The sequence below is a fragment of the Daktulosphaira vitifoliae genome, unplaced genomic scaffold (genome assembly GCF_025091365.1).
Source record: "Daktulosphaira vitifoliae isolate Bord-2020 unplaced genomic scaffold, ASM2509136v1 Scaffold_2, whole genome shotgun sequence".
NCBI lineage: Eukaryota > Metazoa > Arthropoda > Insecta > Hemiptera > Phylloxeridae > Daktulosphaira > Daktulosphaira vitifoliae.
In genome coordinates this window covers 26736179-26748974 of record NW_026099573.1, presented here as the reverse complement: position 1 = coordinate 26748974, position 12796 = coordinate 26736179, and the positions used below count along the sequence as shown (strand labels likewise).

The following is a 12796-nucleotide window of genomic DNA, read 5'->3' as shown; positions in this document are numbered from 1 at the left end:
AAAAAAAAAAAAAAACACATCATAGTAAAATTAAAAAAAAAAACACATCATAGTAAAATTAATACCTTCTCCGCTTCGCATCGAAGCTAAAACAAATTGATTAGTGTTCTACACTATCAACCCAAATATTATTATTTAAAAAAAAAACGCAATTCCAATAAAAAAAACTCTACTCTTAAAAATATTTTCCCAAAAATTTTTTAAAAATTAATTTTGGAAGTTTTCCTTAAAAATGATTTATTTTGTACAAAATTTTTTAGATCTTAAGTACATTTTATGTATAGTAAGGTTGTCATATTTTTTGTGACTACTTAAAATCACTAATTAAAGAACGATACATTTCCCAGATATCCCAACCAGCATTAAGAGTCTAAAAAATAATTGAAGTCACTTTCTTTTATTTTCAAATATCTAAACATTAAAAAAAATACTTCTTAATGTTCTCTGCAATAAAATGTTGACAAGTTTGTGTATTTGAAGTTTATATTTATCATATACAAGGAGGTTTTAAACCCCCTTACTACGTTTTTGATTTATATAATTATATTAAATTAAAAATAATGGGATGAGGGTTTATGTGTTCAACAAATTTCTTATAAATATTCTATGTTTATATTCTTATAGGTATATATTAGAGTATTTCTTATTTTGGTATTTTTCGTAAAACCATACTCCAAATTGTTTTTATTTATTTATTTTTTTGGGATAAAAAAAATGATTTCCAAAATTTTGGTTCCATATATTGATTTTTTACTGTGCCCGTCATTTATTGAAACTTTCTTATTTAAAAGACATTGAAATTTATTTATTTTTCAAATTTATTTTGAAAGTTGAGAAAAAACACAAAAATATAAAATATATGTCGATTGATGGGAAATTTTACGGGCTTTAAGTCAACTTAAAATTATGCTCAAAAACACTTTGCGTATGCTTAAGGTGTTAATGTAGTAAAATGTGGTCAATTTCACGCAAATATAAATTTAACATATTTGAATGAAATAAATTCAATCGCTGACGGTATAATAAAAAACTAAGATTATGCCCCAAAAATTTGAACATTATTTTTTTTTATCCCAAAGAAAAAGAAAAATCCTTGTAGCAAGATTTTACAAAAATGATCAAAATAAGAGACACCCTAGTATACAATCATTAACAAAATCATAATTTCAGATATTTCATAAAACTCGAAATATGTTTATTTAGTGATTAAAAAATGTTATGTGATTATTTACTTACTAATACAACTAGATACATTTTCTAACTTAGTTTTACTTCTACTGATAAGGACTATATCCATTCCTTTACTCGCCAGCTAAAAAAATAAATATTCAATTTTCCTTATCAATACATTAAATTTAAAAGTAATATTCATCTTAATAAAATCAGCACTTGTTCAGCATATGCTTTTCCAATTCCGTCTGTTGATCCAGTAACAACTATATAAATAAATATTTTTTTTTAATAAGTAAATGAAATTGAGTTTTCGCAATCAAATTGTTATCTATATTTAATAGTAAAAGCTAGTAGAGTAACTAGTCATGTTACTGAACACCTTGTTCATAAATTAATATCATTAATATTATTTTTATTATTAACTCTTAATCATCATAATAATGATATTTTGTTATTATGTGATACATGACTTAAATAAGAAAATTTAAAACATTTATATTAACAAATAATTATACAACGAGCAATTAAAATTTCATTCAATTATAGGTCCTTCTTGGGATTTTTTAAATTAAATCTAATCGATTTGTTTATTATTTGATATCGTTAAGTGTTAAAATTTAAGAATATATGAAATTATTGATTTTATAACCAAGTATTAGAAGTTAATTTGTAGTAATATATCTTTTATATATTTTTGAAGTTCAATAAACTCTTATTTGTTCGATTACTAAACGAGTTACCCTAAAATACAAAATGAAAATTCATCAAAAAGCGTTAATCCAACAATTTTTCTTTTCATAAATTATATTTAAATTTGAAGTACATATTATCATTTTTACTGTTAGAATAGTTTAAAATATCACATATAATTTTTTTTTTGTTTAAATATTTAAATGTTTTTTGGTACGATATTCAAGAATATTAGTATTAGATGCAATGTAGTAAATGTAAATAAATATAGTATTTGTAAACATTTTTCATCTAAGAATATTCAGAAAATACTTATAAAATTTGAAAAATATTAATCGTTAAGTATCTAGAAATTATTCTTGGTTTAATTAAAAATAATAACAGGCCTTAAAAAATGTATGTTCAATTCATTTATTATGACCCCATTTATTTTCATTATCTGAACTTTAATTCAATATCTTCCTTAATTATTACTGCACTAAATGCACGTTATATAATACTAGTGTAATCATGTAATTAGCGGATTAATGAATTTTCTGGTGGTGCACTGTACCAAACCTTCAGGATTTTTAGGTTTTTTGGAGGCCTTACAATTCTAGCGTTTTTAAAATATGATGTATGTACATATATACATCATATGTATATATGTATAAAATATGGTATGTATATACAATGACTAAAATCAACTTTTGCCATTTGGGCGTTTTTAATAAAAATTATAATTATTATTATGTATAATGTAAATATATTAACTTATAATGATAAGCAAAAGAAAAATATAATCAGAAATTTTGCCTCTTGTGAATATTATTTTATGGGCACCTTTGACAAAGTATATGATACTAAATATGTTTTTAAATATTATCATTTGTTGAATATATGTAATTTACCTGCCCATTTTCCAGCTTTAAACAAATTATCAACATAATTATAATATAAGTATGGAGCTAAGAACTGAATGTATAGTAATCTCAATATATTAAAAAGGATTACGCCGATAAAAAATATTCCTATTAATTCGGTAGTATTCATTAGGTTGACTTTTAAAGTTAAAATTTATTTAAATTAATTAATTATTACACTTATTAAATTTGAAATAAAAATGTTTTATTTTTGTATAGTCCGCTAAAATAAAAAATGTTATATTATCGTTTATTAGAATTGTAGTTGACATGTATAATAATATTTACCAAAATGAANGCTAAAATAAAAAATGTTATATTATCGTTTATTAGAATTGTAGTTGACATGTATAATAATATTTACCAAAATGAATTCATAAACTATTGTTAACAGAATATTTTTATAATAGTATTAGCTACTACTAGTTCAAATTATGTATTGACCTCATTACTTGTTAAGACAGTAAATTGACCAAGTGAATAAATTAATAATTAATTATTCTAATTACTTATTTATGACTTTTTGTTACAAGATTTAAGTGAGGTATGACCTTAACAGTATTGATCAAAAGTATACTGAACAAAAAATTTAAAAAAATATCATACATTAGGGTGACCAGATGTACTCTTTATTATCCTATTTTTGTGTAAATCATTCTATATCAGGTTTATTTTTTTTATATATCAACGTATTAAAGCATATTCCTAACAACAGCAAGTAAAAAACAATTTTTGTATAAAAAACCACTATAAAGTCGAATAATGTTTAAAAACATATTTTAAAAATTAAATACTATTTTTTATTACGGGATAACTAATAGTGATAGTTACCTTAAAAAATAGGAAGAGTGTGAAAATTGGGAGTCCCAATTTACCTCCCAACCCCTATCATATATAATAGTGATTTTACTGAAAACCAAAAAAATAAGTCTTTTTTTTTTCATCTAGTCACGTTATATTGGAAAATATTAAAATTTATTTTATTAATAATTAATTTTATTACAGTAGAGAAAACGAGATATACTAGTTTTTAATATTTTTCTTGTGGAAATAATTTAAAAGTATTCATTCATTCATAAGCGTCAATTGTATTTGAGATTTGAGAACTTAAGTCGAGACAAATTTATCTCGCTACCCTCGATATCAAGTAACAAAAATTTTTTTATATAATATATATATATATTATAACATTTCAACTACAAAAATTATGCACAAAATATTTTGTGATATTAGAGTAGATTATACTATAATCATTGTTCAATGACTACAAAGAACACATAAACACTGAAGTATTTATGTACTGTATTTATAACGTAAAAAGTATTATATTTTAACTAAATAATTAATTTTTACAATGTTAAATTTATTCGTTTATTAGACAACGCAAAAGTATTTAAAACAGACGTTACATTAATTTTTATATCTTTTTGATAAAAATATCGTTAAACTGCTGAATCTTTCTTGTAATATATTTAAGTGAAGCCATGTCTTATCATTGCAGAAGATGGCCTATGTATAAAATACACAGTCCACGGTTATACTTTATATTACGATAGAAGCTAATATTATTTTAAGACTTCATTTATACTTTTTTTTACTACATTCTACGATATTCATTATTAACTGATAAACAGTAGCTGTGTGTATAATGCAAGAACAATAAAAAAATAAATAGGTTTAATCTATTGAACAGTAGAAAACCTAGGGTAATTATAAGGGCACTAAGGCCCCCTAACCCCACCCTATTTGCGTCTATGCACTCATTACAATTTTTCGTGTAAATTCATAATAAGTTAATGTACAATTTAGACTACTTTTGAAATTTTTTAATTACAAAAATTAGTCCAAACAAAGATTTCCTAGAACTTACAATCTAGAAGAAATATTTCAGTTTTGGTTAAACCATAGGCAGAATTAGGGGGCTTTAGGAGCTATGCCTCTTTCCCAAAAAAAAAAATAAGAAAATTATTTGTCTTCATCTTTTCCCTCGCCTTATCCCAACTACTTGAGGTCGGCCAAGAAAAATAAGAAAATTGTTAATAATGTTTAAAAATATTTATTAAATGTGTAAATTACTATCAGGCCCTTCCAAATTATGTTCCCTAAATCCGCCTATGAATTTAATTCTGATGAGAGGTGTCTCAATGAGAGGTGTAACAACAGATCTAAACAAGATCTGTTGTTAGATATTTATTTCTACAATTTACTACATACAATAAAATATATAATCAATACATATGTATTTAATTACATATGTCGTTTACAAAATTTATTTTCTTTATTTAAATATGATCATACATCAATACATCGTTTCTACTTACAACAGATTATTTAACAAGTATATTAAACGTACTTAATATTTAACAACATAAGTTGCAATTTAATTTAAATATTAAAAAAAAAAAATTTTACTAATAGTTAAGTAAAAATACTTTGCATAAAAGCAAACAGAGATCAAACCAAGTCTATTTAAGATTTGCTTTTCTTAAAGCTCGAGCACGAATATTTAACATATTCTTCATAATAATACTTGCTATAAAAGACTGAGACACCATATTAACAATATTAATGAAGTTCACCTGAAATTAAAATAAATAATAATTGTAAACTATTTCTTAACTAACAATTTAATAACTGTCAGACACCTATGTCATTAATAAGCCAATTGTACGATCATTATAAATGAATTTTCACGTTTGTGTGATATCTTTACTGCTGCTTTAGTATTGTTTAAAAATTTTAAATCAATCACAATATTTTGTGATAAGTAGTATTAAAGAAGTATATAATTTATACACGTAATTTTGACTAAATGTAACATATTTATACGTTTTATCATAAATTTGTTTTTATTTGTTAAATCTAAAAATGTAGTGCCACGTATTGGCTTAGGGGTTAGGTTTTAATAATTAATAGAAATAAAAAAGTTAAATTGAAGGTTTAAAAATAAGTCTGAAATTTGTTTAAGATAATAAACTAGTTACATAAATATAAAAAATACAAAAACTTTAAATTGACCAAAAAAAATAATTTTTTGGAACAATGAAAATAGTATCTTATACATTTTTTTGTAAAGAAAATCGAAAAATAATAAATATGTCATTAAATATAACTATTTATATATTCAAAGTTATCAAATAATATGTGTACTATAAAATGTTTGAAACTGGAAAATTTTTAATTAATATCTTAAACAATATAACTTAAATAAAGTTATAACTTTATTAGAAAATATTAATATTTTTAGAGCTGTCACTTTATGACAGTAACATTAATATATAATAATTTTTCGCAACTTTTAAAAGTTCTTTTAAATAGTATTTGCGTTTTTAGATCTAAATAAGAGAAATACAACCATACGAATCAAATATCTTCCTTTAAATTTTTATGTTATTGTATTTCCTGTTATAAATTAATCTAATTGCTACAGTACATAATTCCCAAATATAAACCAATCATTTTTTGATATAATTTCAGAACTCATACGGTATAAATATATTTATAAAAATAGATTTCGTAAAGTAATTTTACGATTACTATTCATGGTCCGGCTATTAAAATATACACGAAACGATTTTATGGACTCTCTCGTTGCATTGACATTGACCCTGTTTGCGATGGTGTATAATAACACAGATAGAAAGGTAAAATTTCGCCGGAGTCGTCCTTCCTCAATAGATTGGTCAGCAACTAGCAAAACACGTAGAGAGTTCAATTCAGTTTGGAACGTGTTTGAATCAACTATATATTTAACTCACGGAGAAAATGAAAATAAAAATTAAGTTACTTTTTCACTTTATGACAAAGTTTTAATGTATAAATCAGAAGTCAGGTTAAAAAATTGTTTTTCTGTTGACGTTTAAATCTATTATAACGTTAACGTTTAAACATTATACAAAGTTTATGTTTTATGTTCTTAATATTAAAACGTTAATAATTTTTTTTGCGTTTGACTTTTTAACGTTACTATATTTTCAAGTTTAGCGCTAAAAGGGTTCAAAACATAATTCATTAGAATAAGCAGTTTAAAAAGGGGCAAGTGACTATTTTAAATATCTTAAAAAATAATAAAATTAATATGCATTTTTAATATCTAAGTGATTATAAAAAATAAATAAAAAACTTGCCATTAAAGTATGTGGTAGATATCCCGTCGTAACACATTCAATACCAGTTGTTTGAAGAGCTGATTTGACAAACTTTTCTGGAGTAGGTGCCATCCATGTTGGTTTACTGATTTTACTCATTTTTGTTGCAACATATCCGGGAATAACACATTGAACAGTAATACCAGAACTTTTATATTCTGTGTTAAGTTCTTCACTTAATTTTTGAACAAATTTCTGAAAGATATATAATATTTCTTTGTCTATAAAGTTATTGTTAGAAAATTCAATAATTAATTTCTTTATTAATATAATAATTATGTATGTATGTCAAAATTGTATTGATTAATTCATAACAATATTTTAATGTTATTAGTAATATAGAAAAACTTAAATATAAAACAAAATAGTTACAATTTATTATTAAAAGGTTATATAAAATCAAATAGGAGTTAGAAAACTATTTTTGTCTTGAAATAACATTCTTTAATTGTTTTTCTACGAAAAATTTCGTAAAAATTTTACATAATTATACTTTTTATGTTCCTTATGTTACATAAAAAGCAATAATTCTTTTTTGTATTTCTCAAATTTTGTATATTTCAATAGTTACTATTAAAATATCAAAATTTGAAATAATTCTTATTTTTTTTTTTTTTGAATTTAGAAAATTATAAATAAATAAGTATCAATCATTATTTATAGGCAAAGTTTTCTAAAGCATGTAATCACAAAATTTCAAGTATACTATTTGAAAATGTTCATAATTTTATCTAAGTAATCTACATATAAATGTATTTGATCCTATGGAAAGAAGAACTCAAGATTATTTAAAAAAATTTTCATAAAAGCTTTATATTGTTATCAACATATGTATTGTTTATATTGTATTATTTTGTTATAAATATAACAAAATTTTTTCCTATTAAAATCTCATTTCCCTTAAACCAATGATAATATCATTTGTTTATAATATTATAGAAGATATACTATAATTTCTGAAATATTATATTGCATAAATTTCATATAAATAAACATTATGCACCTAAAAAATATATATTACGTTTTCTAAAATTCTGCGAATAAATTAACACCCTTAATAGGTATTTTTGTCATTATTATTCTACCATTATAATTTGTGACGTTGATTCTATCGAATATACTAATAATTATGACTTATAATATAATTAGATGTTAATACCACACTAATACAACGTAATATATTTGAAATCAGTCACGCGTAATGAGATTGTTTAGATATACTTAGATTTAAAATGTGATTAGATTAAATGTGCATCTTTGTTAATAATTGTGACTACCTTAGTAATTAGGAAAAAACACTACTAAAATAAGTTAAAAACAAATAATTAATTTTAATTGATTTTTGATATTTATACTAGATATGTTTAAAATAATAACATTACCATTGTAGCTTCTAAAATAAATATTGTGACATATTAATATATTAATAAAAATGTTTAGTTTAAGTGTAAATTTAGGATAAGGGTGGCCGACCACAAGTAGTTGGGATTAAGGCGAGAAAAAAGAAGAAGAATACTAAAAAATGTTCAGTTGCAGTCGAGTAAATATGGAATTAAATATTTTATTTAATTAACATGTATGATATATTTAAAATTATTCACCTTGGATGCTCCGTATACAGTCAGTAGGGGGCAAGGGATCTGAGCTGCAGTAGATGATATATTTATAACGACTCCACGACGACGTTCTACCATGCCGGGCATTACTATACGGCACATGTTCAATGCGGAAACTATGTTGCATTTGACAATATTATCAAACATAGGATCGCTAGTTTCAATGTTTAAAAAATATTCAGGATTAGGATATGAAAGTCCAACGTTGTTTACCAATACGCCAATATCCATTCCAAATAATTCTTTGGAAATGTGGGCGTACATTTCGGATCCATCATCAGTGAAATCTGCTTCGACAATTTTTGTTTCTACACCGTATTTTTCATCTAATTAAGAATAAGTGATTTAATGTTATTTCTATAGAAATAATTATTTATTAATGTAAACTCACTTATAGTTTTAGCTGTTTCTTCCAATTTTGACTTAGTCCTACTGATTAGAACTACACTCAATCCTTTATTAGCAAGCTATATTAATCATCGTATAAATTACATAAAGAAATTATTTATAAGTTAATATAACTTAATAAAAACTAACCAAAGATTGTATCAACCGAAATCAAACTTTTTTTTAATAATATTAAAAAAAAACACATGGAGTCCCAAAACATTTTAAAATTTTAAAATAAAATGTTTTTCTTATTTTGACGACCGATTGCTCAAAGTAGAACAATCTTTGGACAACATTTTTTTTAATTTTGTAGTATACTTTAAAAGCTTTAATTTTATAAAGGTTAAAAGTTTTTAGACGTTCCAGATTATTTTCAAAAATTGAAAATGTTGTTTTAAATACACGGGTAGTCTTTTTTAAACGCTTGTACTAATGTTTTCCAACAGATTTTCATAAACAGCATATCATAAGAAAAATAGTATATTCTATTATAACTTCATTAGGATCAATTTTTAAAAAAAAGTTGTAACAATTTATAAATACAGAATTATTTTTTTGAAAATGCCATTTTTTACAGTAGCGTACTTTAAGATATCTTTCTTAAATTCGAAAATTAAGAATTTTTATATTTTTTGGTGCTCTTTGATTTAACTAAATGTAAAATAATTTCTCTTAACGCATAGACTAACAAAATCGGTCTAGTGAGAGTTAAAAATTTGCAAAGATAGACACAAATAAAAACATTCTCAGCTCCGAATCGAAACCAAAAATGTAAATTAATATATATATATATATTAATTACTTGAAATGCAAATGTTTTATTGTATAAATAAATCATTACATACTCTTTATATTTCCTAAAAATTAAGTATACAAAAATATGCTTTCATTATAAAATATGTAGTAATTATCTAAAAAAGTGTATAATTTACTACAGTCGATTGATATTTTTTATTTCCATCGTTTTACATAAGTCCTCGAAAAATAATCAACTTATTACTTAGTTATTTTAATAAAATAAGCCCATATTAAGCGAATAAGTAATAATTTATCATGTTTAGACAACTTTGTCTAAATAGAAATTCAATCCCAAATAAAAACTCTACTATAATGATTATGACTAAATCTTTTTTTTAACACTTCATTCTCCAAATTCGACCTTGAAATATATTGTATTCTAGGACAATTCTAATAGTGATCCCTTATTGTGCATAAAATATAAAGTAACTTTTGTAAGCATGCACTTCCCTACAGTGTAAGATTGAAAAATAATCTTCATTTATATTTATTAGTTTAACGAATAATCTGAATCTATGATCAAAATCCCAAAATTTATAAAAATATTATCAAACTTCATGTGAAAACAACAATTAATAAAAATATGAATTTGGTTAACAATCGGCGATATTTTTTACTAAACAAAAAAAAATTGTGCATAAAAATTTAACCTTTCATTAAAAACATTTTTCTATAATAATTTGAAGTCATTTAATCATTTTGAAATTCTTATTTTTTTTCAATTCCTATAAAATATTTTTTTGTAATAATACATGTAATTTTTAAACATTTTAGAAGGTTAAGCATAGGATGTACGATTTACACCTATGATAATTGTGACATTACTACATAATTGTAAAGGAAAGTGTTTTAAAATAAAAATACCATTCTAGGCTCTTATTTTATTTAATCTATTGCACTGAATTAATAGTTAAAATATTTAAAATTGGATGATCGTTGATACAATATTTCAATTCACGGCATTACTTAAAAGAAATAAAACAAATCTTATAGTATTTCGTTAGAATAACTAATTAAAAGCACCTGTACTAAAAGTACTTTTATGTAATAAGTCATTTTAAATTAATTTAAGTTTGATTTTTAAAATTACCTGTTCTGCGTATGCTTTTCCTAATCCATCTGTAGCACCAGTTACCACTAACATAAAATATTTAAATTAAAATAATTTAAAAAATATAAAATTCAGTAAAGATTATTTTTTAAATAAGAAACAAATTTTATTTGAAATCTAACATTATTATAATTATTTTAATTCAACGAGTAATTATATTTAATTAAAATATAATTAGAAAATATCTATAATAAAATTAAAAATGATAATATTGCAACTTTACAAACTATAACTAAATTAGTGTTAATTTTATATTAATGTTATATCATGTAATAAATACGTTATATTTATAACTAATTGTAATTTAGCTAATAAGCATAGGTGGAATTTTATTAAATTGTTGAGGAGATCTAACTTAACTTCTCCCTTGATAAAAATATTTCTAGAACTCCCCAAATTGCCCCTATAGTACAAGAAAAGTAATATTGTATAATATGTACTTTAAATTTACAAACAGTAAACATTATAGTACTATCAGATATTTAATATTTTAAAGAATTAATATTTTTATATTATTTAATAAATTATTTAAAAAAATATATTTTTTAACTTATGTTACACGCAAGTCTACTTATTCAGGCCTTATGAAATTTTAAAATGTTCTGAATAATAAGTTCTATAATTTTTAGAGTTTTGTGATGCCCATATTTAATTTCCCATTTTACAATATAAATAGAAAATTATTTAAATAGAAAATTATTCGCCCAGTTATTTTATACAGGTTGGTTGTTTTTAAATTTAAAAAAAAACATATATATATTTCAACATCTTATAATCATTTTTAATGAAATTGTTAATAATAATATTCAAACTAGTGACGGTTGTCTATATAAAAATTAACAATTCTGTTACAGTTAATAATTTCAAAATAGTACTTCACCTGCCCATTTGCCACTTTTCTTAAAATTCACATTCATATTGAGCGAAGGAGCGAGAACATTTTGATAAGTAAATTTTAATACTGCCCGCGATACCTTTAGAATGAGTACACTAATAAAAAAAATGCCGACCTTTTCAATAGTCGTCGTAGAATATAAAAATGACATTTTGGAAGAATAAAGTGTTTTATTATTTAATCAAAATTACTATATAAAAAGAAAACAGATACAAGGAATGTTAGATAAAAATAAAACGAAAATAAATTACTAACAGCCAACACTTTGCCGCAGTCGTTGGTTAACTTACGCCATTTAACATGGATTCGAATCGACCGGTCCGTATATACCGATAACTAGTGTTCGTTTAGCAGTCAATGTGCGCGCGCAGTACTGTTTCTTACAGTTTAAACTTTTTCTCAAGAATACACTAATAGCGAAATATTTAACTAATTACTGTACTATAAAAAAACGTGTTAATTAATTTGAACATTTTTATCATATACATTTTTATTTATTATAAATAATATACATATTTATTTATTAAGACATTTTATTTTTATTTCAATTAAGTTTTAATTATACGATAAACATTTCTATTTCATAAGTTACACTATTACATACATGAAGTAAGGTGCTAGAGTATAAGTATAATCATGAGTGTTCTGACGGCGGGATATGAGGGACAAAAAACCCTATAAATGAATATATAGTAAGGAAGTATTTTGAAAGAAATAGAAACAAATTTCTTCTGTATAGCATATCCCCTTAAGATAAACCTTTGAGAACACCACTGAGTGTAATATTATTTGTACTTATATACAAAAGTTTATATATAAATAAATCTTACTAGTGCTGCAATGTGTATAAAATTATTGCATTAGATTAAGTAGAAAATTCTTTGAAATAGTTTTCTAATAAGAGTGCAATAACATAAAGAAATCTTATCGTAAACGCATCGAACAACGTTAGCATGTTAATGCTACTAATTATAAAATAAAATAATATTAAATAATATGTTGCATGATGGTCTACGAATAAAGCCATACATTTTACCTAAAAAATGATTTATTTAAATTATTAAATAATAATA

At 23.1% G+C, this 12796-nt stretch overlaps 2 protein-coding genes across 2 annotated transcripts in view; both read right to left on the bottom strand.

Moving 5' to 3' along the window:
- The window catches only part of LOC126897198 (very-long-chain 3-oxoacyl-CoA reductase-B-like), a 10912-nt gene extending 7883 nt beyond the window's left edge, over positions 1–3029 (bottom strand). The window contains exons 1-3 of the mRNA XM_050670610.1: positions 2754–3029; positions 1390–1436; positions 1237–1312 (exon numbers count right to left, since the gene is read on the bottom strand). Of these exons, the coding sequence (XP_050526567.1) occupies positions 1237–1312; positions 1390–1436; positions 2754–2895 (265 nt within the window). The 5' untranslated portion in view covers positions 2896–3029. The remainder of the gene's footprint in view (positions 1–1236; positions 1313–1389; positions 1437–2753) is intronic.
- A 1961-nt stretch (positions 3030–4990) lies between these two features.
- Positions 4991–12037, bottom strand: LOC126897197 (very-long-chain 3-oxoacyl-CoA reductase-like). The gene is made up of 6 exons (XM_050670609.1): positions 11709–12037; positions 10808–10854; positions 8921–8996; positions 8515–8855; positions 6893–7108; positions 4991–5344 (listed from the first exon to the last, which is right to left on the bottom strand). The coding sequence occupies exons 1-6, from the start codon at positions 11872–11874 to the stop codon at positions 5231–5233; spliced, it is 960 nt and encodes a 319-aa protein (XP_050526566.1). The 5' UTR covers positions 11875–12037; the 3' UTR covers positions 4991–5230.
- Between the last annotated feature and the right edge of the window lie 759 nt (positions 12038–12796).